The following is a 26,905-nucleotide window of genomic DNA, read 5'->3' on the forward strand; positions in this document are numbered from 1 at the left end:
ATCATAAATAACCCTCCTGTATTCCACAGGTTGCATGGGTTCTTTGTGTACACTATCCTCTTTAAAGATCATTCCTTTAACAGACATGTGTCCCAACCGGCTATGCCACAATGAAACCTTTGGTAGCTCGGTTATGGCAACAACATGATTACCCACACTGGAAACATAAAGAGGGTACAAGGTATCACTCTTAAAACCCTCAGCCACTACAACCTGGCCATCAGTAATCACCCATTTGGAATCCCCAAATGTGGTGTGGTAACCACTGTCATCCAATAAGCCAGTGCTAATCATATTTTTCTTGATTTGCGGCACATGGCGAACACCATCAAGCATAAATGTGCGTCCATCAGGAAACACTATCTGTATACTGCCAATCCCTGCAATCTGACATGCATAGTTGTTCCCAAGGTGAACAACTCTATGAGTACCTGTGTAGGAAGTAAACCACTCCCTATGAGGAGTAACATGAAAAGAAGCACCCGAATCCAAGAGCCAGGTGTGCATGTCATGGCCATCAATAACCAAGGTATGTGCAATTACAGCATAAGAACATAATACCTCATGTCTGTCACTGTCACTGTCCTCTGCTGCAACATTCACTGCATCCAAGTCATCTACCTTGGCCTTGCCTTTGCCTTTGCTTCCACTGCCTGCATCCTTTGTGTCAGTCTTTTTGGCCTTATGATCCCGTATGAACTTGAAGCACTTAGACTTCACATGTCCCTTCTTGCCACAATAAAAGCATTCAATATCCTTTTTACCACGGGACTGACTGTGGGATTTGGACTTACTAGCAGATCTGCCCTTCTGCTGAGTCCTGCCTCTATCCTGTACCTGCAAGGCATTTGAAGACTTGGTGCTCGCATTATTCTTCCTGCTCATCTCCTCCATAAGGAGAGAGCTCTCTACATCAGCATACATAAGAGTGACATTCGAATTTGACAGGGTGGTCTTGAAAGTGTCCCAACTCTCAGGGAGGGTACACAACAAGAAAGTAGCCTTGAACTCCTCATCAAGGTTCAGTCCCTGTGCAATAAGCTGTGTAAAGATGGCATTGAACTCACTCAAGTGTGAGGTCATAGGTGTACCTTCCTTCATGCGAAGATCAACCAGCTTCTTCAACCAATAAACCTTACTGGCTGAACTCTTTTGGGCATACAATTCTTCTAGTCTGTGCCATAGACCATAAGAGGTCTTTTCAGCCTGAACATTGAACACAAGGGTATCAGAAATAGTAAGCATAATAGCTGCCCTTGCGGACAAATCAAGCTCCTCCCAGTCATCAGCTGCCATGTCAGATGGCTTGACACCCTTCAGCCTTATGGGCTTAGAAATCTTCTTTAACAGAAGTAACATTCAAACACTGTTCTGCCCATAATGCATAGTTGTGTGCTCCTTCCAATTTCTTTATGTTCAGAATTGAAGATTCACTTCCCCCTGATGCCATATCAGATAAGGAAAGTTCCTGTCTCCCTGTAAGTCAAAAATGACTGCATAAAGTTCTGATTTCTCAGAAAAAACCTGCTCTATAAAGAGTCAGGAGCACTCACAATAGTGCTGATTTTTTTACTGTCAAGAGAATCTGCAGCAAAACAGTAAATTTCCTCTAGTTACTGTACCTTCTGACACACTGTACCGTGCTCAAATAGGCATAAAATTCTGATTTCTCAAGAAAGAACAGTAATTTCAGAATGCTGCAGTTGCTCCACAAGTGCTTTAACAGTGCATCATCAGCTGACAAAGCACAAACACTGCTGACCTGATCACTTCTCCCACCTCAGATGAGGTACTGCACTGATTTAATATGCATAAACCACTTGGCATACACCAAAAAAAAAATCAGACACTTCAGCCTGTCACAAAACCTGCAACAGAAAATGGGATAAATCCCAAGCAATCACCCTTCTGCCAAGGGGATTAAATGCATCTGAAGATCTCTGTCAGTAACCCAAGTGCTCTCAAACAAAATCTGGGAAAAAGCCCCTTGATCTGACACCTGAACCAAGTGAAGAACACCTCAACACTGAGGTAGCATACAATGTGAAAATCTTTCTGACAAAATCAACTAACAGTGTAATGCATATACTGCCCTGTGTAGAAATGACATACACAGATCCCAACGTACAAACACTCAATGAGGAACCTTTTGAGCACTGTCAACGATGGACAGTTAGGGACCGAGTAAACTCGATGCGCCCTGGCCAAGCGTGGCTCAACTGAGGTTCTCTGAGTGTTGCACAAGAAATGTGACCTGCAAGAAAATGTCACCTCCACACTGCGAAAATCGAGACAAATGTGTGCACTCTGGCACCACACTACCTCAAGGCATACAAAGCATCAACTGCCGGGCAAAAGCCCTATGATCTGCAGCCTGCTCACTTGTAAACTGAGATTCAAACCCAGTAAAAGCATATATCCTCTGTCAGATGCATAAATCCCGATATCTGTGCACAAGTCCTCCACGAAGAAAGAAAATAACTTAAAAAGTACTTGTTGTACTTCATGCAATGCAATGCACCTCGGGTAAGACCCAGATCTCCTCGCTGTACCTGAGTAGGGTACAGATCCAAGGAGAGAGTTCGAAATGCACTCCTCTGACGCAGATCCAAACCAAAAAATGCACCTCCCTGACGTAAAAATTCGGAAGCAACTCCCTGCACAGTTCGTACGGCGATCCGTACTGTTGCAGACGACTGTCCGTACTGCTGTACGGCCGACGTACGGCGGTCGAAGGTACCAGACGAAGAAAAAAGTACGGTGTCCGTACGTCCGTACGACTGTACGGCGCGACGCGCGATGCACAGATCTGCTCACGCGTGCGCTGCTCGGCGCTGCCCTCGACCGCGCGATGCCCCGCCCTGCTACAGCCGCCCTGCTGCAGATGTCCCGCGCCGCCCTGCTGCAGCTGCCTGCGCTGCTGTCCTGCTGGCCCGCGATGCACACTGGCAGCTGCCCTGTGCAATGCTAAGGGCACGAAGCCCAAGAGGCAAGGGGAAGGGTAGAGAGGAGAGTGGGGCTGGAAGGGAGTGAGGCTGGCTCTGATACCAGTTAAGAGGAGAGTAAGCAGGGAGAAGAGCAAAGGGGGAGAGAGTGAGAGAGAGAGACCAAATGTGCGGTGTGAAGTGATAAGCCACACCACAAACTCTTAAGTTTTATTAGGATTAGGTTTTCCCCCCTATGACTGTCTTAAGACAGTCATAGGTGTCATATCTTTAATAAAGGGGTGGCAATGTGCCTTTACCCCAACAACCTATGACTGTCTTAAGACAGTCATAGGTGTCATATCTTTAATAAAGGGGTGGCAATGTGCCTTTACCCCAACAATGCTTTCACAGATGATTCGTAGTAAGCCTTCAGTCCCACATCAGATAGTCTTGGCTGAGTTTTGAGCATCCCCACTACAGCTCGACACAAAGTTTCAGGTTATCACGTACCTCTACCGCAATATAAATTATGGCTCCTGCAGGCTGCAACACAAGATGATGTAGGCTTCCTTGGTTGGCATTTCCTCATCCATGGTATTGGCGGCTGAGGGGGACCAGAGGTGTTGGTAAGCATGTACATGGAGATTGTTTGAGAACTAGGGGCTCCACATAGACACGCTACCTCCCTTCCAGTACAACGTTGCGGCCCCTTCCATCTTGCTCAGTTTCAGGAGTTGAACCAGGTCTTGTAAGAGGCTCTCTTGCCGTCACACACATTCAAGACTTGGTTGGCACCTTGCGAGCTCCCTGTGAAGCCCAGCTTTTATAGAGACCACTACCTACATATTTCAGAAGAGGACTTAATCAATCCGCCATGATACACACGGATCCATATCCCCCACTCCTTGAGGATATGGATTGGGTAGTTCCACGTCTCATCACACTGACTCTAAAATAGCAAAAGAGTATCGGGTACTCAGAGATAACGCTCCTAGTACACGCCCAGGTTTCATATATCCAGGTACCCTGGTGGCTCTCTAATGGGATGTGAGGAGCTCTCGTATCTGTGTTTGTTGAGCTGTCTCTTGATGCGGTGGAGGGTGTGGTCTCCTCGATCTCTGTATCTAATGGGCTACGTCAAGGGTGATGCCTCGTCTCTGGCGGTCTCCTCTGAGGAGGGTTGAAATAGACCGGACCTAGATTGTGTGTGCTCTGGTCACTCTCCGTGTCGCATGTGGAGTGTGTGCCTCTCGTCTGGCAACATCATGGCAGAGACTCACTCCTAATCCATGATGCTCTCATCTCATCAAGCTCCTCTTCATCAGCCTCCTTGGTAGCCGACTTAGATGCATAGAAATCTGTAACACGTGTTTGTGCTCTGTTGATCTCGCACACGTGTGGCATCGCCTCCTGCTGCTCTTTGGTCTGTCGCATCAGTATATCTCTCTGTTGTCGCATCTCAATCAAATAGAGCCCAACACAAACCTGGTCGGGAAAATGGATCAGCCGTGTAAGCGGACCAGAGCCATGTTCCTCCTGAAAGAGGCAGTGATATCGTCCTCAGATCTCATAGTAGACTGGGCAGACACATAGAAAGTGCTCCTTTGTCTCGACCTTCCCCATCCGGCATAGTTTGCAAATCCTCTGTTCTCTAGGTTTGCCTAGAGCTCTCCCTGCCTCAATTCTCAGCTGATGTAACAAGGCTCGTAACTGCCCGATGGTGATTCTCAGTGCATGTGAGACTCTCCTATCCTCGAGGTATTGAGGTCTGATGACGAGACCATACTCCGAGATCCTCAGGAAGTGGTCATGGTAGAAATGGATCTCGGTGGGGAACTTTTCTCCCCCCCAAGTCCTAGACGTTTGAAGCTGGAGGAGGTCTAACCATATAATAGGGTTGATCTCATCTTGTGGGATCATCTCGGGTGGTGCATCCATACTGTACTGAAAGGGGGGAAGTCTGTCCATTTGAATGCCGTGACTACCAAACCATGTGGATACCCGTGCGTACCCTGCACGTGTGCGTGCGTGGACACTGTGGGGCAGCGGGGTATTATTTACATAATCAGCACCTACCTTTTACTACCCTGCATTGAATTGATGGCTTGGTTACATTGGCCTTATCCCTTGCTCCAATTGGTTTGCAGTTCTGTGGTTTCTTATGGATGGATTGCTTGTTTAGAGATGTGCTATGTGTTCAATTCATATGTGGTTATGAATAGTGGTGATATGACAATGGGACATTTTTGTGTCTCTGCAATGCAATAATCAACTTTTTTTGCAATTTTATGATTTCGCAGGTTCCTAGAAATAGGTACTGGGGTTTGCATCCTCCACCACAGGCCATACAGAATGTTATTGAAATGAAATTGCAAGCTATTCAAAAGGGGCTTATTATGCAGTCAGTCAGCAACATAGATGAACTTACAGATGGACATAGTTTGTTGGCAAGGTTTTCGAGAGGCAAAAATAATGTGATGGAGGAGTTTGCTACGCAAGCAGCTGAACAAGTCATTCGGTTTGTTCTCTCTTAGATTGCTTTGCTTTTCAAATTATTGGTTTGTCTCAGGTAGAAGGTTTATGTGCTTGTTTGTTGTTGCATCTTGTTCTGTTGGAGATGAATTTTATCAGAAAGCTTTGTTTTAAAATCAACCTGAGGATGTGACTTCATAGGCGTTTACTTGTTTGTGTTTTTTTTTTAATGATTGTAACATGGGCTTGACTTTAACTGGGTATTCGTTTGTTCATTCAGATACCTGAAAGTTGTAAGGGGAAAGCCTCTGGCAGTATCAACGAAGGAGGGAGTGGATACACTCCTCATGAGGCTTTTTACAAAAGTAGGTGCCACAGAGGAAATGGAACAACTTGCTGCTTCTGAAAACAGCTGCCTTGTGGTATGAAGCATACTTTTTGTCCTGATGTGGATCATCCTTCCACGTTGATTTCTCTACATTTGGCTTTAGTGGAAAGCAGATAGCTTGTATGATATCCTTTCTTCTGCTTGTTTTTAATGTGCTTGATGTGGTAAGCTTAGATCTCCATTCCGTGCATGGTGTGCGTGTATTTGGGGGAGCAGCAGGTTGCTAAGAACTGTATGCTGCAAAGCAAGAAGGCCAGGGGCAACAAGTTGCAAGGAGGATGACAATGGAGCTTGCATGGGCGGTGCAGGAAGAGGTGAACGATTTGTTGCAAGATTCCAGAAATCTTCGCACCCTTGCATTTCTATATGAGACAAAAGGAATGCATATGCTGGCTCTCCAGGTGTGGCAAACGTTGGCTCAAGGTCACACAAGTGTATCAGTGATCAAGAAAGTGCCTTGTCAGGAGGCTGAGGAAATTATGGTGATGGAGGGAGTTGATATTCCTGCTTCTAAAATAGCTGCTGCCATGGAGGCATCCCGTCTTTTGGAGGCATCTTCTGACAGCAATTTGGTTCTCTCACACATGAATTGGGCAAGTTTCTCCTAGTTTTTTTGTGTTCAGTACATCGAATGAGGGAGCAAATTTCTTATAACATGTCTCATATTGTTTTTCGTCCTTGATAGTGTGACTCATCAGATTTTGATTTTGTCACACACTTACCTACTGCAGGCCTCTTTTGTGGTTGCAGATCTTAAATGTGGACCAGGATCTGGCCCTTCAAGTGCTAACCTCACCTAAGCGGTTAAGGAAACTTCCGCCTGGTAAAATTCTAGAAACATTATAGAGCATATATTGTGTTATTTTGCAAAGCACTTAGCTCTAGGAATCAAAGATTCACAAGATACAAGGAAACCTTACCCAAGCACATTTCTTAGAATGAAGCCAGCATTTTATCTTAAAAGACAATCTTTTTTGAGTGTGCATAGGTAATGTGTAATAAGCTTATGAATGATTTTTTTTGCTGAATCGTAAATTTGCACCTATTCTGCTGATCTACAATGCACATACATGTGTGTGTGTGTGTGTACCTATACACATACACAATTTCACATATACCTACCTACATGCATACATAATAGAAAAATACATACATATGTATGTATGTGTTAGAAAAGTAGAGGAGATTGCTTGCTTAAGGCCAATGTACTCTGCAGTGGAAGATACACCCCGAGACCACAAGGTACTTAAAGTGGAACACAACTCAAATAAATGTGATTTACTTAATGTAAGCAGAGCAACTGAGAGCTGACAGAGAACTCAGATGTACAGCCAAGAAAAAGTAGGCATGTAGATAAATCTCAAGTACAAAAACTTGGCAACATATGTACTGAAACCTCTAAAAACAACCTTGAGGTAAGGTACCAAAACAAGGCTCTGTTTTGCTGCACCTTCTGAAGGAAACTCCTCCTGCCACGCACCTCTGTGATTAGCTTCAGTAGCTGCTCAAGGATGAGCACTCCTGGAAAAGTTCTGCTCCGTTGTACTTTGTTGACAGATGCTTCCTCTGCAGCTCCATATGCTCTCCTACTTGATTTATGGCATGTAGGTCTGCTCTGGGTGCTCCAACTTAAATTGATCCCTGACCTCTTTGCTGCTTGGGAATGCAACCTAAAGTGTGGTGTCCTGGAATCAATCTATTTATAGGGCATACAGCACTCAGAACGTGGCCAACCTGCTGCATACTGGCCGACCAGTCTGTCAGCCAACCGCTGACTGGACCAACCCAGTCTGCACCTTCTCTGATCAGGCGAACCTGTTCTGGCAGCCTATTTAAGGCCTTGCATACAAGTGCCTCTTGCTGGGATCTGCCCCAGCCCATCTGCAATCTCCAGGCCCTGCAAGTGCCCGCAAACTGCTGACCCATCTGGCTGTCCTGCCATACAGTCCTGCTGACACGGCAAGTGTACTGTCACAGCCCACACTGCTTGGCATCATGGCTAGACACTTTCCAGCCCATGAAGACATACTTTGGTGGCCCTTTGGGCTGCCCCAAATAAACCCTAACAAGGAATACAATCTGCTGCCCATGTACATGGCCCATGTACATGGCAGCCTCACCCCTTCCCCCTACAGGTTCATCTACCCACAAGTATGCTGGGGTGTCAACTTTCCTAAGCTCTCTTCATTTCGGGCTCTCAGGTGGGGCATTTACCCAATATCTCCAACACCACACATTGTAGCCCAACCCCAACTTTGTCAAAGAACTGCTCCATCAGCTCCTTTGTATAAGCTTTCAGGAACAATGCAAGTATGTCTTCTTTATTTGGTCCATGCACCCGCATCTCACGGTCCTGATCTGCAACATATTTGAATGATTGAATCTGGTTTGAAACATTGGTACAGTCTCTGATCCAAGTCATGAACACTCCGGTGTCTTCAATATCCAAGGCACGAACAGAACCATCTAGTCGTCCCCCTGAGAAGATAAGGACTGACTAGAACCTGCATGGTACTAAAGATCCTGGGTTTGATACAACCGGTGCCATCTGCATCTTGGTCTTTGATTCCCCATACAGTGAGATCCTAGTGGTTGATCCACATTGATCCCCAGTGGTAGGAATCTCTTCGTGGAGTAGTCTATTGCCCACTTATCTTCTACGGGTACTGTCTTTGATCTTCAAGATCCCTTGTCTCCACCATGAAGACTTTGACAGGATTGTCATCTAGTCCTTCTAGCATCATGCAACTGGGCTTGTCTGGAGAAGCCTCATGATCACCTCAGTCGATCAACACTCAAGCTTGTTGGAGTTGTTGTCACTAATCTCAAGGACAATCTTGCAACAGGCGTCAAAAGCCTTTGCAATGAGAGATACTCCTTTGTTTGCATGGAAGATTCTCATCCTCCACTCTCCATCCAATTCAGAGCACCTATGCATACACTGGTCCCAAAGCAATCTACGGAAATCTCCAAAAAAACATAATGAAAATACATCCGTTGAAATTTTAGTCTGGTGATGCTTGCCATTGGTGCAAGCTAGGTACCTTCTACAAGTACCATAATCTTCCATGCCTTTGTCTAATCAAGCTCCCTCTAGTGAGCTCTTGCTTATCAAGCTCCATCTCTAGGTGTGCTCCTCCATTTCTGCAGCAGGTGATATTGGACTGGGTTCCTTAGATCTCATGAGTAACATTCTCTATCCTCCACCACAGAGTCTGAAACTGTGCACCACCTTTCGATGTTTGCTATGAACACCATCATCCCTGCATCTGCATACTCTTTCTCAGGCAGATGCTGTGTTGCCTGGTCCGCCTTCATCTTTCTACAGTCTTTAGCAAAGTGTCCAGATGTGTCACAATAGAAGCACTTCTTTTGGTTCTTTGTCTTTTTCTTGTTCTCACCATCAGCAGCATCCGCGTCTTCATTCTTGGCATTCTTCTTTGTTGGCTATGAGAGCCTTCTTGTGGCCATCATCATCGTCCTCTTTGTTGTACAATTTCATTTGAGATTCTTCTTGAAGTAACAGCAGACCCAGCTCCTTGAACGTGATTGGTCTCATTCATTCTCCAACGGTGAGAGTTGTCATGTAGCTCCTTGGAAGCATACTGACTAGAAGCATGGCTAATTGGTTACTATCCACCTTGTGACGAACTACTCCGAGTCGATCTTTGAGAATCTTCACCTTTACTAGGAAGTCATGTGCTGACTTCCTTCATCTACCTTCAAGGTGAACAGTTGGTCTTGAAGCATGATGATTCTCCCTGTGTTCTTGGTCTCTTAGAGATCCTATAAGGTCTTCCATGTCTCCTATTCTGTGTTCACCAGTTGGATGGGAGGTATCAACAAATCCATAGTCATCATGATGATCATGGAAAGAGCGATTGCATTTCTCAAGTTCCACATCTGGGTCTACTAGATTTATGATCTTCCCCAAGGTGTGTAACACATCAACAGGTTTTGGCTCCGTGTCTGTCATCTCCTAGACCTTCTTGTGTTTGTGTAGCTCCCATGGAGGGGGGTGAGGTGGTTAGTTTTTAAAATGGATAAGGTTTGCTGTAAATCAGGGATGGGAGAAAGACTCTACGGAGTAGGGGATGGGCTTGTGAGGCGTGTGATTTCCATGTAGTTGGAGGGGAGAATGGGAGGAAGGGACAGTGATATGGTCAGACTGTTGTTTGTGGGGGGCGACGAATAAAAACTGTGGATTTTGCTGGGCACTCTGGGGTCTCTCTCTCCCTCTTTCACCCTTGCTTCTGCAGATGTTGTAGTATGTTATAATCTCAACATTTTCAGTCTTGCCACAGTACGTGTGTGTGTGTGCATACATACGTACATACATACATGTATATGTGTGTATATACATGTATATTTATGCACATACATACATACATACATACATACATACATACATGCATGTATGTGTCTGTGTATGTATTTATCTATGTATATATGGATATGTATGTATATCTGTGTGTATATCTATGGATACATGGATATGTATATCTATATCTGTGTGTGTGCAATATAGTTTTCAAGTTTTAAGCCAGATCTTGGAACTTTCTGGTCAAAATTACAAGTATCTGGAGGGAATGCAAATAATGTTTTCTTTGCTGGTGGCTTATGTGCCGCCTATACGTTGTAGAATGTGCTTAGATATTCACCTGGAAAGCTTGTTATTAAATTCTTGCAAGAGATGCTAGCAAGGAGCTTGACAAGATGGTTAGCTAAAGTATGTATTATAAAGCAGTAACACTAAGGATGGGGTTGATCTGCGGAAACACAAAAATCACTGCTCTATTTATTTTAAAGGTGTTTAGAAGCATGTTTATAGCTCTAGAAGTGAAAAACAGAACTCACAGTGCAACCTTTGTGCTTTGCAGATGATATTCTCTATAGTTTAGGTTCGGCTGTGCCATATGTTCAGCAAAGGTAAGACAAAGTGACTCACTTTATATGAATGCTGCTGCAATGGTTTCTTGTGGAGTTCTTCCCTCATTCAGAGGAGTTGGAGTCCTAAAATTGAACGATTTTAAATTCGTCTAAGATTGGAACAGAATATGTAGAAGAATTTAAAGTTTACAGTCCTTGTGTGAAAGATAGTTGGTGTATGTAGTCGGAAATGAAATATTTCTGGACACTGCCTGGAATGTGCAGATATTTGCAATGGCTAGTGCAAGAGCAAGGGGTGGAGGATTCTCATTACCACACTTTATTTGCTCTTTCACTTGCCAAGTCTGCAATTGAGAACCTATCAAGTGCTGTTGTAGAACCAAAAAGCAGCAATGAGATCATTGTTGTTGATGCTTTTCCAACGAAAAGATGGAAGATTGGTGAGGCCACAGTCAGAACGGGATTGGCTGCTCAGGCAAAGAATGAATCGTACAATGGCTATCACTCCAGTGGTGCAATTGAAGTGAAAGACTTCCAGAGGATGCAACTGGGATCAGATAAACAAGGTGTTGCTTCTGTTACAAGTGGCAATCTTTATGGACATTGTACTCTTCTGAAGGATGTTAGGCACAGTTTGCAAAACTTCTTGGAGTCTTCTGAGAAATACGATCCACGTATAGTTCTTGCTCAAATTCATGGTTCTGAATTGTGGCGGGAGCAGGTTTGTATGATTGTTGGCTCTCAATGTTATGATATTTCTTAATTAACAGCATGTGTGATTTGTTCTGTTGCTTGTATCACCCATTTTCATCTTGTTGTGATGCTTCTGGCAGGCTATATTGCACAGGAAACTTGGAAATGAAACGTCTGTTTTTAAAGCATTAGCCTTGTAAGCTACCTTTGATGCCCCTGATCTTGTTCAGATCCGAAATTTGTCTCATGGTATATTAATTCTAACTTATAGCCATGAGGGTTTTCTTATTGGTATCAGGAAACTGGGGGATACTGAGGCAGCTGAACGGTATTGTACAGAGCTTGGCAGACCGGATGCTTACATGAGGTTGCCATGGAAACTTTTGCCTAAAGACATTTGTTATCTTTTAGAGAGATAAATTTAGAACTAATGCACTTTCTTTCTTTCTTTCTTTCTCACTCAGCCATTATGAGAGCAAGCAAAGTCAAGGTGTGTGTTTGTCATTGGCACCACGTTGTCATTTACATCGAGTAGAAAGGACAACATGGCTACCTGGTTCTTGTCTTGTGGTGGAGCTTCTTTTTCAGCCTACTGGGCAGCATTTATATAGATCTACTTATCTCTCTCACTCCTTCCCTCTCTCTTTGAAGAAGAAAGGAAGGTGGCCTTCATCAAACAAGGCACGCGAGTGATAGTGAATCAGAACAAGAAACAAAACCACAAAGCCTAGGAACTCAAAACCCTTAAGATCAAAATATGGAATATAGAGGGATTATCTTTGGATAAGACCTTAGCATTGGGTGAAATGTTTGTAGAAATGGATGTGTGCATAGCATTGGAAATTTGTCATCATACTGACTATTCTGATGTACGGACCTATCAGGTGACTTTCCTGTGTTTTTAATTTTGTATGGAAAGGGCTGTTGTGCTGCGATGTGGATTGCGTTAGTGAGAAGAAGAGCTTTGGCATCTATGTCTGGTTGCTCTTCTATGTGATTTCAGAAAGTGGCAAGGTACCATAGATTGTGGTCAAGTTAATGATCACAGCCATACTAGTATATGTGGAGGGGGTGGGCCTATGGAAATCCTATAAGGGTTGGGGAAGGGTCAGATCGAAGGATATATGTGGTCTACTCCCAGCATAAAGTGGTGCACAATGAGGTTAGAAACCTATGATGTTGACGTAGTCCACTACACTATGAACTCCTTCATGTGGGCATCAAGTATACTCCTCTGAACCTGGCCATATCTGTAGTCCGTTTTAGATGAGTAGCTCGTGACAAGTGCGCCTGTTTCGCAAATACCCCCTGCACTGCATGATGGGAGATCCAGCATGCATGTTCTCTGATCTACGAAAAAACTGCCCAATGTGGAGGTTAGATAGTGCCAGGGCATCCCTGTGGAAATCCAATCTCTCTCCTTTGCATTCCTGGTTTGGGATTTGAAGTCCCCCATGTGCAAAAACCTCTTGCTTATATCTCTGAATGTCCTGTGAGATCTGCCCTCTCCTTGAGGCCGTCCTTGCATAATCCGATGTCTGCAGAGGGAAGTAGCATGGTGCGATGTAAACGCCTGTTGTCTGGGGTCTCGTGGGTTGGATCCACATATAGTGGCATGCTCATCTGTACTGGCGACTTTCTTCTGTGCGTGTATTTGGGATCAAAAGAGGATTTCTGCTCCTCAAGACCCCTGCACCCCTCCATTCGTGTTGGTATCTGACCTGAATACAGATTGCCATGTGTACACATGTACTATGGTAATCCTCTCTTTGGACTCTGGTGTGTCAATGAGATCTTTCCCGTGGAACGCCTCTCCACAGTTGTTTGGTGAGAACCATGTAGTCCCATTTAGATTCCAGAGAGCAAGTGACAAATTATTGGTGTCCCACAGACTGCGTATTCTTATTTGGGAGGGGGGGTGCTCCTACTATGACCTTCCCACCCCCATATACAGCCTGTTTTCCCTTATCCATGGCTTCCACGACTCTTTTGATCTGGAATGCCTCTCATGCTTGCTCTTTTTATTAAGATTTGTTGTCTTACAGATGCATCCCTGAACCTGACAATCAGAGGCTTCTCCCTTGTCTCATCCCTTCCAACCCTCCATGAATTTTTATCCAGCCCAAAGGTAGCATGCATGAAATCCCTTAGCTGTTTCCAATGGGCTGATTGCATCCTCTACCTTGAGGTTTAGAGCTTTGTGTTTATGCCTGCTATCTTCCTCCAAGTGTTTCTTGAAAGACACTCATGGGTTTTCGCCTTTTAACCACTTGTGACCAAGATTGAGTCGCCTTGGATTGCTCCTCTATCTTGGACCCATCTTTTTTAGGTTCTTCCAAGACTTGGCCATTGTTGGTTTTAAGCTCTTCCATGCATATCGTAAACTACAGCATTCTCATCTTTTGCTTGCACACTGCACCTCTTTAGCCTTGTCATCAGGCTTTTTTTTGGGGGGGGAGGGAGCACGTGTCTCCCCCTTCGGCGTTGTTTGTCACCCATGCAATCCCAAATATATACTCCCCAAATGTGCAAAACACATCCCGAATGACAGGGTACCTTTCTGTTTCTCACTGTTTTACTTGCCGTCTTAAGATCAGCATCGAAAACTGATGGAAATCCATAGTTTTTTTCCATCCAATTTCATCGTTGGGGTTCTGTCAATGTCTCTATTCTTCTCCCTTTTGAATTTGTTTTTGTTGTGGATTGCACCGTCCACATTAGTGAAGTTGGATGCTGTGGAAAACCCCTTTGTTTCTCCTCTTTTTCTATTCTTTGGAGCTCATTTTTTTGCGGCCTCTTCGTTGGCTGCCTTAGTTTCTTGGATGGTAATGGGATGGAGAGACCATATGGACCAAATGTTGTGCAAAACCTCTTCATTTCTCCTCGTTTTCTTTTCTTGGGAGCTCGTTTTTTTGTTGAGCCTCTTTGTTGGCTGCCTTAGTTCTTGGGATGGGATGTTTTGGAGAGACCATACTTACCAAATAGACAAACCTACAACAAACTGGACGAATCTGATAGATGGGCCTAGGAGAGACATGACAAACATACAATAGACACGCACACATGACAAACAACCTCCTAGTAGACCTACGATAGACACATGATAGATTAGACGATACAGATACACGTGTTAGATGACGGATGACCAAACAGAAAGGCCTATGACCAATGATGACTAACAACGGCAAGACCTACAGATGGACAAGCGGCAGACCTACGATAGACCAGTGACAATCTTACACAAGTCTAGTGACATACTTGTGGCAGACTAGCACAATACCTACATAGACCTACGACAGACTTGCGACATAGACGAGGTCATCTTTCTTTTTTGAGCAGCTGGTCTGTGTGTTGTAAGGCCTCATAAAGGAAATCCCTACTCGCGGATGGACTAGGAGACTAGAGAGGGGTCCGAAATAGGCAATGGCGATGGCTTCGGATCTCATCTTACACAGAACATACGAAAGCAAAGTGCTTCTTTGACTCAACCTCCTGCATGTTGCATAGAGTGCGAATGTGGCCCTTCCAAGGGATGTCCTTAGCCTGCCCATTCTTAATGTTTATTCTGTGTGAAGAAATGTGAAACTGCCTGATCGAGATTATCAAAGCGTAGGGGAGGTGGATCGGGGTGTAGTGAGGTGGGTCGATGAAACCCTTCTCTGAGATCTTTAGATAGTGCTCTCTGTAAAAAATGAGCTTCACTGGAAGCTCGCTAGGTGCTAACAAGGTCCTGTATGTGTGAAGATGTACGAGATCCTTTTGAATGACCTAGTTTGCCTCATGATAAATGAGCGGAACAGATGGGGCCTCGAGAATCTGTTTATGTGAAGTCCAAGACTCAAAAACCATCTGCATGTCCGAGCATACCAACATCTTTGATCTCCCTCGGTCACTAATGTCATGGATGGAGATAGGGCCAGCTACGTCGGCTTGAGGTCGTGGAACCAAAATATATGAGTCGATGAAGGTATGTGATCATTTGGAAGGCTGCATCAAGTTGGAGGGGGCAACTCCAAACTGAGCTAGAAGAATTTGGTGTGGGATAGGAGCCCCTCTACTTAACCTCTGATAGGTTGGGGCATGAGCAGGGACTGCCATACGTACCAATTGGGTGGATTAGAGAGTTGAAGAGGAGAGACTTTGTCCTTGGACCTTGGAAATGAGAGTGGAAGTACTAATGCCGAGCCTGGCAAGTGTGGCATAGCCCCTGTTCAATTGGGTCTGCATAGATGGTCTCAATTGTGAAGATCGGTCTGAAGAAGAGCACTCCTAGATATGTATAGGACACAACAATCTGTCGTGGAAACCCATCGAAAGTATACTGCTCAAGACATGTTGAAGATCATAACCTTGAGAGAGAAAGAAAGAAAGAAAGAAAGAAGCTTATTAAAGTCTTCGGAAGACCGATGGGTCTATGAGACTGTGAAAAACCTAGTACAAACAAGCTATGGTGGTGGAGCTACTAAACGAGCATCCACACCAATGCAAATGTAAAATATGCAGAATGTCAGTACTAAATCATAGATACAACATAGTCATGTCATGTAGGTAAGTTGACTATCTCATCATGATCATGATCATCATCATCACCATCATCATCATCACCATCAAGATATCAGGGTGGGTGTGGCAATGGGGGCATGAAGTCGGCGATAGAGTGCTATCGGCCACTCAAAGGTGCAGCCCTGGCATGTCTCTTGGTCATAGTTTTGCGTCTAACTAGGGTTATTGTGACCTCCGTCGGGCGACACCTGACTCTAAACATGGAGGGGATGTCCCCAAGTGTGATCTGTGTATCAACCCTCTGTTTGAACTGTCGGGTCACAGGCTCCAGGTCACGGTCATGTCGAGGCCTCATCCCGTGGGTGTCCATGTGATCTGGCTGGAAAAACTCGGTGATATAACTCTGAGAGGGATCAGCCAAGGAAGAAATCTGCTCCTGTCTCTGTGCTCGAAGTACCCTCTCGCGGAGTCTGAGTGCCTCATGAACAAAACCTGCCAAACATCGTTGGTCTGGGTAGGAGATGAATTGGGCCAAATCCCCATAACTGTCTCTGAAGAGGCAGTAGAAACGCCCACGGATCTCATAGTAAACAGGACACGTGAAGATGAAGTGCTCCTCTGTCTCAACCCCTTGCATGTCACACAAAGTGCATATGCGCCTCTCCTTGGGTAGTCGCTTTGCTCTGCCGCTCTCGATACGAAGCCTATGTGAAGAGACCCGGAACTGCCCCAGAGAGATCCTTAGTGAATGGGGTAAATAAATCTGAGTGTACCCTGGTGGGTCAATGAAACCCTCCGCTGTGATATGTAAGAAGTGATCTCTGTATAGAAGCCCAGCTTCATTGGAAGATCACTCGGGCCCAGTCAGAAAAGAAAGAACCCAAGATAAATACAAATATGAATATCAAATAGTCGATGTTCTAGCCTTTGTAGGTTAATTTATGGTTTTGTTTTGTCATTTGAAAGTAAATGCTTTATATCATGCTATATGTTTAACACAATTGTATCCAATGCGTCTTTGCAATAGGTTATTAAACATGTACTTGAAGCCTGGTGAAGGAAAGGAACCAATGTACGATGCCGTTGTACATCTACTACAACTATATGGAGCTTTGCTTGATCCTCTTCAAGTTTTGGAGGTGTGCTGCTACTACTATCACATGAACAAAGTAGACTAGGGTTTCATTATACACATGTGGTTTCTAGAATGATATTAATTAGAGAATTGTATTTTTGTCTCGCATGAAAATACTTTTATACTAGTGTACGGTTTGTTTGCATATGTGATGTTGCATGTGTGTCTAGTTGTGTGTGAGTTTGGAAACAAGAGGAAGGGAGCCTTGATCCTCTTCAAGTTTTGGAGGTGTGCTGCTACAACTATCACATTAACAAAGTAGACTAGGATTTCACTATACACATATGCTTTCTAGAATGATATTCATTAGTGAGAATTGTATTTTTGTCTCGCATGAAAGTACTTCTACACTAGTGAACGGTTTGTTTGCATATGTGATGTTGCATGTGTGTGAGTTTTGGAAACAGGAGGAAGGGAACAAGAAAACAAAACATCAAGATAGGCAAGTTTTGACTACTATGAGATTGTTCATTTGGTTCAGCTTTAGTGGTTATGCTCTTGTGAGAAATGAGGTGTGTCATGATCATCCCGTTATTTGTCAACTTTTGCTGGAACTAGAAAGATACTTGGTCCATTAGAGCATGAAAACATTGACCCTAATAAAGTTGACTTGACTCTTAAGGATAGTAGAAAGTTTGTTTAAAACTCATATTTTAAGAAATGAAAACAATTATAATGATAGTTTTAGCATAGGATACCTTAAACATGTCTTTGTTGCACAAAGGTTTGTCAAAAGACAAGCTGCTTACTAAATTCTGCTTGCTATGCTGAATTTTTTTCAAAATGGCTTGCGTTGTTGCTTCAAGGCCATGTTATCAACTGTCCATCAGCTTTGGAGAAACCTATTATTGTTCAAGTAGATTAAAGTTGGATTTTGAATGATTCGGTGGGAATTATACCCATCATAAAGTTTTAAACTTCTGTCGGAGTGTAGAACAGAAGTGCACTCCAATCTTTCTTGAAGCATTTGACTCTTCCCCCCTTCAACTCCGTCGGAGTGTAGAACAGAACTGCACTTTCTTGAAGCATTTGACTTTTTTCCCCTTTTAAGAAAAGAACCATCTATTAAATTTTTTTGAAAAAAGAATACAGATAAGCGATCCATGGGATAGTTGACCAATCAGAAAAGACAGCTGGTTGCTATGCAACCTACTTCTCAAGATCCCAACTCACTATCTACAGTGTACCAGTCTCCAGAAGCAAGTGCCAACAACCTGTGTGGTTTGTGTCTTTGTGACAAGCCTTTGTGGCTATCTTTTGATGGTTGTAATGAGCAACAAGCTCAGTAGGGATGAGCTCTTGCTGATGATAGATTGATACGTCTCTCTTGTGGGAGTTATTGAGTCATTTCTATCGCGGTTCTCTTTCACTTTAAAGTTCTTGCTTTCATGTCAGTTGCGATCAGTTAAACAAGTTATATTGCATGCATCAAATGTTTTGAGGCACTAAGCCATCAGTGGTATCAGAGCACAGGTCGTCGGCGAATTTTTCTCGAGATAAGTATTGTTGTGGTGCATGCATGTCTAGGGTTGCTTCACAGTTCTGGTCGAGCATCAAGATCGTGAGAAAACGAAGAAGTAAACGGGGTTGTCGGAAGAGTCCTCTTGACATACTTGCAGAGGCATGTTTCCGAATCCTTCTCAATCCATGAAGACTGTGAGCATGGATTCATCTAAGAAGGATAAGCATGGAGCTATCCTAGTGACCTTCGATGGCAAGAATTTTGCATCTTGGCAGGTGGCCACTTGTCCGTTGTTCATGCAGAAAGGGTTATGGAGTATTGTCTTGGGTGCAGAGAAGAAGCCGAAAGGGAGGTCTCATGATGCAGATAAGATACCAACGTGTGAGCAAAAAGACAAGAAGGCACTAGGGTATATTTAGGCAGAAGTCTAGGGCTAGAGTATTTTAATCATTTGGACATCAAAGCGACTGCAGCAGAGAATTGGTGGACTTTGGAGACCCTCTTTGGAGTGCGCATGAAAACCTTGAAACACTCGAAGTCTACTCAAGTAAGGTGCTGAAATGGTTGCCTTTGTAGTTTCTTGTTTCACGACATCCACCCACTTGGAGGGCTCCTCAATAACAGATTGCATTGTGGCAATCCGCTCTCTACATCTGGGCTGCTCCTTTGGTTCAAGTCTATTGGATGGTGAAGGTCCGCTACCTCCTATAGATCAGTGGCATCAGCTTGAATTGCGAGGAAATCATCTGGAGGTTTCTATTCATCTCTGTTGCTCAACCTCTCGAGCTCACATGTGGTGCATCTTTGTGAGGGGCTGCTGTAGGAGATCCAAGGAGGCCAAGGGTTGTTGTGGTGGATATGCGTACATGGAAGGATTGTAGACCTAAGACCACTAGGTATCGATCAATTGATTTATTATTTTCAGAGTTCTCGTAGATCGACAAGCCCCTGTCACCTCATACGGGCACACTTTCATAGGTATGAGTTAGGATGCATGATCTGATTACTTACAATGGTATGGAGAGATGGACACCTTCCAGGGGGGTCACTTATTTTTTGCATGGAAAAGATTTCGGTGTAGTTGACTATCTCATGAGATCGCCTACCTTTGCCTTTAACATCATAGATTGTTACATCCCACTGTCCATACCTACTTGTTTTTTTAGCTTGTCCATACGACTCCCATCCTTGAGTACATCCCACCTTACATACACCACCGTTCATGTAGGTACTCTAAAAAATGTGGGTTGCTTTTTGCACTCCTTGGGAGCTGCCATGTGTTCTCCCTAAAGCAGATGTATTAGAGGGTTTCTTGCTGTCCCATAGACCTTTTGGTCTCGAGTTAGAGGGTTTCTTGCTGTCCCATAGACCTTTTGGTCTCGAGTGGATGTTAATAGACTTTCTTTCTCTTTCTTTCTTTCTCACATATGCTACCCGCCTCTCTGCTATGCTTGTTGATATTGTGTACTTTCGCTTAGCAATAGCGCGGTGTATCTCTATATTGATATTCTTGTCTCAAACAGCGCCCTTGGGTCTAGATGGTTGCTTTAGTGGCCCACCCCTTAACTTTTAGTGTGTTTGGTTTTTTGGAGTCTCATGGACCCTTGGGTCTTTCAAAGACATAATAAATATTCTTTCTTCTTTGTTGTATTCCTTTTTATTGTCAAAGTTTTGTTGTTCGGGTTGGGATTTTACAGCTTAGTAAGCAATGGGTTTACCCAATGAATTCCAAAATCTTTTGACACCCAAATGGTAGCTTATGCTTGGGTATTTGACGATAAGCTTTGCTTACTAAGTTATTTTTATTTGATTTTAATTTTGTTTAAATTTTCTTACAAACTCCCTTCTTCCCTTGTCTCTTTTTCTCTCTCCTTTGTTGTTTCAATCGGGCTTAAAAGATTTAATTTGTGAGATTGGATATGTACCAGTCTTAAGTTTTGCACTATCACAAGTGTCAACCAACATCATCTATTATGAGCTTTTTTGTCATGCAAATTCTAGGACAATTTTATATGCTTGGTAGTTGTTAACAAACATTGCAATTTTCACATTCTAGCTCTTGGCATAAAACTAGCGGATATGTGTAATATGGACAATTGAACCATTATAAATATAATTGGGAGCAAAAGAGAGTGAATAGTCTAGCATAATGGGCATGTAGCCCGGTCACTCTATTGCATTAATTTTATGTAAAGGTGGTCATGAGAAGATTAATGCAATTTAATAGAATAGTTATTGATGGTATAAGCATGTAGCATTATTTTACTCTATTGCAGCTGATGCCATAATTTCATAATCCATAGAAGCATGTGGATCATATAGAGTAAGTGTATAGAATTGTTCCATCAAGTTGTCCATCAAACAGAAGCATGGGGGAGTACATAGATATTCTACCAATGAAGAGGTATCCTTTTAGACAATTGTTCCTTCCCTTATTCTTCACATCAATTTAAGTAGCTACAAGTTCTTGGAGGAATCTAGTGGAGGATTATGTCATCTTGGAGGACATCACTTGCATCACTCTAGTAGGGAAGTCTAGGGTGCTTTGTTGTTTGTGCTTTATTCCCTTTGTTTGTACTTTCATCATACTATAGATATGACTCTAATGAGAGTTGCACCTCTAGCATCGATCCAATTCGTATCATTTAGAGGCTCTTGCTACTTTTGACCTCCTTTCACTCTGGTTCAATAAGCCTTTATGGCATATTTTGTGTACACCACATCATTACAAAGAGCGGACCTTATGCTTATGCATTTTCCTTCAATATCCTAGCTGTTTGATTTTCGGGAAATTTCACACTTTTGCGAAACCTTGCAAGTGTATCCAAACTTGTTGGAGGGCACACAGATGGAGGAAATAGTTTGCAAGATATCAAATCAATTCACGTCACAAATAGTTGACAACACTCAACAATTTCTAGTAGTGAACATCAAATTCTACTTGACAACATTCAACAAATTCTGACATTGTTTTCAGCAAATGCAACCAAGCGACAGCAAATGCTGCAACTTTGGCACCTTCAAGTTTATGTTGAGGTCAGACACTTTTAGGATTCCATGGACCAAACCCTTCTTCCAAGACTTTCTTTTTGAAAATACATTTAAACACTCTCCTCTAGTTTTTTCTAGTATGGCCGCTCCCATCTGGTCTCCTAGATGCAAATCTTTAAAATATACGAGTACGAGCCAGTCAAATGGCACAAGCACAAGCCATGGTACAGTTTCTCTCACCAATGTAGTAGAAGAAAGAGGAGAGGCATCTTCAAGCTTGCAAGAGGAGAGGTTTCTTCGAAAAGATGGGTCTGTCTTTTTACAATGTAGCAAAAAAAGTTAATGAGATGCTGGAAGTTAATGCTCAATTTTCATCCATTATTACATACATTACCTTGGGCAAGTGCAACCTTAGCTAGTCCCTGCTATGCATGATGGAGTTTATGGTTTTCAACCTTGTGAGTGACTATCATGAGATTGAAACTGCACTATGTTGTGTTTTTAGAGGATGAGTTTGGGAATGTTCCTGGATTCATCTAGGTATAAGTGCAACCTTAGCTCGAGTCAGGTTTAGGTGACTTGAACATGAAGTCAACCATTCAACTCTAAAGTTTTAGTTTTCGAATGAGTGTTGGATCTGTGCGGGTAGAAAAGGCACGTAAAAAAAGTGGGGGGGGGGGCTAAAAGGGATTCTCTCTATCAAGTAACAGAAATTATAACACGCATACCTCACATCCTACATCCATGTTTCCTCTTCTTCGGTCAAGGGGAGTGTTAATGAGATATGTGAATCTCAAAGGGGTGATATAAACTGGCATTACACGGTTACCTTGCCACTCACACGGTGATTTTAATTTATAGGACCTTATCATCCTACATTGCACCATCTCTGGGGTTTTCCAGTTTGCCACCCCCTACATTCTTGGGCATCTACAGCTGCCCAAGAGCTATCTACATCAGCTTGTATGCTGACTGAGTTATTGTGTATCTACTCGACTCTTGGAGTTTATAGGGGATACTTCGGTTGCTGATACTGCTGTGGGTCACTATATAGATCAGTGTGTTGCGATGCATCGCTAGCTAGTTCAGTCAGGATATTAGTAGCTCACTAGTTAACTCTTTCTGATGCTTTCTGAAATATATCTGATGCTTTGAGCTATCCTGTATGTGCATATCCCCTATCATTTCAAGTCTTTCGATACGGTTCTTTTCAAGTACGGGATACGTGGGCTATGTTTAAACGTTGGAGAAATTCAATTTTTATGGATGTGTCTTTAGCCTGTTGTGTTCTTTGGCCCTTTTACTTTGAAGTTAAGTATGGTAGCAGCAATGATAGTGTCTTGGATAGGTGGGTGCTCACAGGTCTGTATTGAGTCTCTGACTGACAAGTGTTTGGAACTCATGGTCACAATCCTGATGCTCCCAATAAGGGCTTTTCTTGTGAAGAAGCAGTGATCTCATGCTGTCTGAGACCATGTCTTATGGTGGGCCTCACAAGTTTGGATGTGAGTCAGTTGCCTCATGTACAAAAATTGCGGTCGATCTTTGATTGAGGTAATCATTGACTTTACTCATATCTGTGCGATCATGCATGGAAAGACAGTTATATCTCCATCGGATCTCACAGTATCTGAGGCATTGCTGTGACGGAGGTGGATCTGTAGGTATCTTGGCGCCTAGATGAACCTGTCCTCAATTAGGTCAGGGAGATGGTCCTTGTAGAAGGTAGTTTGGTCACTTGTGGCATTGGTGGATACCCATATCCCACATCCTCTAACCGTCTGCTGCCCTGCAGCCCTGTCAAGCTTGACCGCCCTGTCAGGCTGCCCTGATGGCTCCTGCCCTCATCTGCAGTGCGTTTGGCTGAGTCTGCTTCCTCTAGATACCCTACACGCCTGCTTCGTCTGGTTTTTTCTCTGCTGCAGCAACTTGTTTGGCCCTTTTTCTGCCCCTTTTCTCGTCGCCTATCTCCCCTGCTGTCTGTGTGTGTGTGTGTGTGTGTGTGTGTGTTTTGGGGGGTGGGATGTGTGTTTTGGGGGGGGGGGGGTGTGTGTAGGAGATAGTGTGACAGAAAGGGCTTAGAACTTGGCGCTGGTTTTGCAGCAACAGACTCTGCTTGTTTGAGCGCAACTTGCTTTTGTTCTACCTTGCTATCCGTGTCCATATCTCTGCCCTGGTTCCCTTCTCCTTTCCTGTCCATAACTCGCCTACTTGCTGCTCTGTTAACTAGGTCTTTTCCAACCTCTTCAATCACCATCACTGCCCTTAATAGAGCAGGCTTCAGAGTTGAACATGGCAGCTGCCTAAGGAAGATTTTCCATCAAGAAAACCTTTGAGATTTGGCCTTTGGAGCAGAGGAAACTCCTCAGGATGTAAGTGAGCTTGAAGAATCATTCACTGACAACTTTATAGGCTGCCCGTCAGGCATCAATAATAACCAAGCTACTCTTTTCTTGGGGAGGATCCAGAAGTTTCATATGACCAGAGAAAATTGTCTGCTTCTCTTCACTCCTCCCCTAAAGAAAGTTTCTACCTTCAGAAATTAGAGCTCTCAGCATTTTCTGAGAAGCTAGCCAGTATGAGAGGTAATATATGGCTACAGGGTACGCAACACTATTTTCCAGCAAGGTTGAGTTGGTGGCCTTTCCATACGTCAAACTTCTTCTTCACTTTGCCTGTAACCCAATCTCATCTGGCAGCTATAGAGACTGCAAAAAACCATGGTTATCTCTAAAAGGCAAAAAATAATCCCCCTCAGTATCTTTTTGCAAAGGTCTTAAAAGGATGGAGCTGCCTTGTTAAAGTTGTGGCATACCCTGTTTTACCATGATTGATGAATTTCCGGAACCCTGAGGTACCGTCGATCCTAGGAATTAACGACACTGGAATGCCTTTGCGATTGGGGGAGAATACATTTTTTTCATCCTCTAGGACCAAGAAACTGTATTATGAAACTACAATGGTACATTACGCATCTTGAACTTGGGTTGATCTTGGCCTCTTGGGTCCTGCAAGTCTGATGGCTGCTCCCCTCAGATTTTGCATGTTCTCTGCCTCAATGCCATGTACAAGTAGATAACATAAACAAGAGTCATTGTGCATGGACATCTTTTGAAAAAGGCAGCTATAGCCACATTTTTTTTGCCTTTCGTGTATTGCATGTCAGAGTTGTAGGACTGCACTGAGGTCAACCATCTTTTTTTGCTTGATTGACTTATTGGGCTGCATGAAGAATTTGAGAATCTTTTGGCTTGTCCTGACTGGCATACAGGTAGTGATGCCACTTTTTAAGCACATTTGAAATTGCCAACATTTGCTGATCATACACACAGTAGTGGTCTCATTTCCATAAAACTTCAACTCTCAGCAGCTGTTGTCTTATGCTCTTCCCTCAGATCTGTGCCCAATCCACTAGAAACTGTGCCTCCACATGAGCAGACTTGAAAAATTCAGGCACACCAGCAATGATACATGTATCAAAGCAAATTTCAGATCTTTAAAGCATGCTTGGAATTTTTGTCCTTCAGATTACAATGAGAATGGCTGCCCTTGTTGGAAAGTGCCAAGTTACTGCAATATGGTCTCTCTATGACTGAAAAGTGGCCAGCATATTAGTTATACTTTATGACTTAAAAACAAGCCGCCTAGCTCTGGGCAAGTTACTACTTTTTTAGTCAAAAGTGCTCTTAAAAACCTGTCTGGGACCGGGTCAACTTTCTTCTAAGGCTCGTCTGCAAGGCCTTCCATGCTTGACCATTATATATAGATTGACAGGCTGTAAAGTATTGAGGTAACTCCCACCGTTTCCAGCTCCAGGTATGTATCGGTCCTGCATTAATATTATATTCCAAAAAAGACCTTTTTGTCCATCTTTCAGCATTTTGTCAACTTTAACGCCTAAGATCTTTCAACTGGATACGATCTCCGAAACCTTTTGGGCAAAAATACAGTACCTTGCAAGGTTAGATGCATGATGCATGAGAGAGAGAGAGAGAGAGCGAGAGCGAGAGAGAGAGAGAGAGAGAGAGAGAGAGAGAGAGAGAGTTGATCCTACCTCTAGCTCACCTTCCAGTTTGGTTAAATATCGTAGGCATTGCCTTCAGAAATGCCTCTCCAACTTGCTTTTCATACTACCACTTGGATGTATAGAACATGGGTACATTTGCACCATGAAGGACAGGTGACACCTTTTTACCCGTTCTTATGGCACCATGCTTCTTGATATACAAGACTTCACTCTTTGCAGTATCAAAAATGCTGAATCTTCATTGTTTCTTTGATGCACGTTTTACTGGATACAGATCATACGACACCTTGCGCATGGTGAGAATTTTGTAGCTCGAGTTGCAAGGCTGGAGGACTGTGCCAGGCACATACGAATCACTAATGAAAGTTCATGCGGCTTGTGCTTTGCGCGGTTTGGAACTAAGCTTTTCGCTCTGTACCCAAATGACTCAGTTGTATGTTACAAGGTCTCTCTCTCTCTTTCTCTCTCTCTCTCTTTCTTTTCTGCATGTGCAAGTGTCTGCTATCGTGCTCTTTTGTTTCTTCAATTTCAATGTACGCATGCTCCATATATCTAATTTGAGATCTTTTGGCAACCTCACTGATTTTTGGAAATGCCTTTAGAACTAAATCTTTTTTCTGCAATTGTGGAGTTGTTTCCCATCACAAAAGATTGTAAAGCATAGGTATTAGCTTTAGAATGAATAATCTTTGCATCTGATGTGTAGTGTATACTTATTATTCATTACAAAAAGATATCTGGGTATTTTTTATTGGCTGCATGTTTCAGTGCTTTCGAAGCTCAAGTGGACATGTCGATCCTGTAACTGGACGTGATTTCCAAAAGGACCCTATTTGTGACCGAATTCTTGCCTAAAATACAGGCCTTTATGGCCTTGCCTTTTATAATTTCTTATGGAGGATTCCACATAATTGACACTGTTGTAAGGATTTCTATTTTTGTATAAATAGATGCTCAAAGTATGTGTGTATGTGTGGTTATGTATATTCTTCACAGAGAAAGCTTGGATGAAGAGAATGTGCACTACCCTTTTCCTTATCCTTTTGTGCTAGCCTATCACGGTTAGGTTTCTCCTTTTTACTTCTAGTGTGCTGACATAAACTCCATTCGTGTATAAATAGATACTTGGAGTATGTGTGGGTAAGGATATGTTTATACTATGGTCTCTACACACTGTTGGGTGTTAATGATGTCGGTGGAGATGTTATAGTAGCTCGTTCTTGCTATGCATTTGAATTTATTGTTTTTCAACCTTGCGAGTGATTGTCATGAGATCAAAACTGCATTATTTGTTGTGTCTTGGGCATGGTCTTTGATTCTCCTCTCTCTCTCTCTCTCTCTCTCTCTCTCTCTCTCTACACACACACACACACACACACACACACACACACACACACACTTTCTTTTATATAGTGAA

At 43.3% G+C, this 26,905-nt stretch overlaps 1 protein-coding gene across 1 annotated transcript in view; it reads left to right on the forward strand.

Annotated features, from left to right (window-relative positions):
• The window catches only part of LOC147904065 (vacuolar sorting protein 3-like), a 47,642-nt gene extending 21,143 nt beyond the window's left edge, over positions 1-26,499 (forward strand). Inside the window, exons 3-14 of the mRNA XM_087370344.1 lie at positions 5,228-5,445; positions 5,680-5,821; positions 6,096-6,380; positions 6,538-6,610; positions 10,668-10,716; positions 10,942-11,398; positions 11,511-11,566; positions 11,669-11,737; positions 16,901-17,012; positions 25,552-25,641; positions 25,763-25,933; positions 26,257-26,499. Of these exons, the coding sequence (XP_087226470.1) occupies positions 5,228-5,445; positions 5,680-5,821; positions 6,096-6,380; positions 6,538-6,610; positions 10,668-10,716; positions 10,942-11,398; positions 11,511-11,566; positions 11,669-11,737; positions 16,901-17,012; positions 25,552-25,641; positions 25,763-25,933; positions 26,257-26,343 (1,809 nt within the window). The 3' untranslated portion in view covers positions 26,344-26,499. The remainder of the gene's footprint in view (positions 1-5,227; positions 5,446-5,679; positions 5,822-6,095; positions 6,381-6,537; positions 6,611-10,667; positions 10,717-10,941; positions 11,399-11,510; positions 11,567-11,668; positions 11,738-16,900; positions 17,013-25,551; positions 25,642-25,762; positions 25,934-26,256) is intronic.
• Positions 26,500-26,905: the final 406 nt, after the last annotated feature.

This window comes from Dipteris shenzhenensis, chromosome 3, assembly GCF_047967505.1.
Source record: "Dipteris shenzhenensis isolate YYH24624 ecotype China chromosome 3, Dip_SZ_1.0, whole genome shotgun sequence".
NCBI classification, from domain to species: Eukaryota; Viridiplantae; Streptophyta; class Polypodiopsida; order Gleicheniales; family Dipteridaceae; genus Dipteris; species Dipteris shenzhenensis.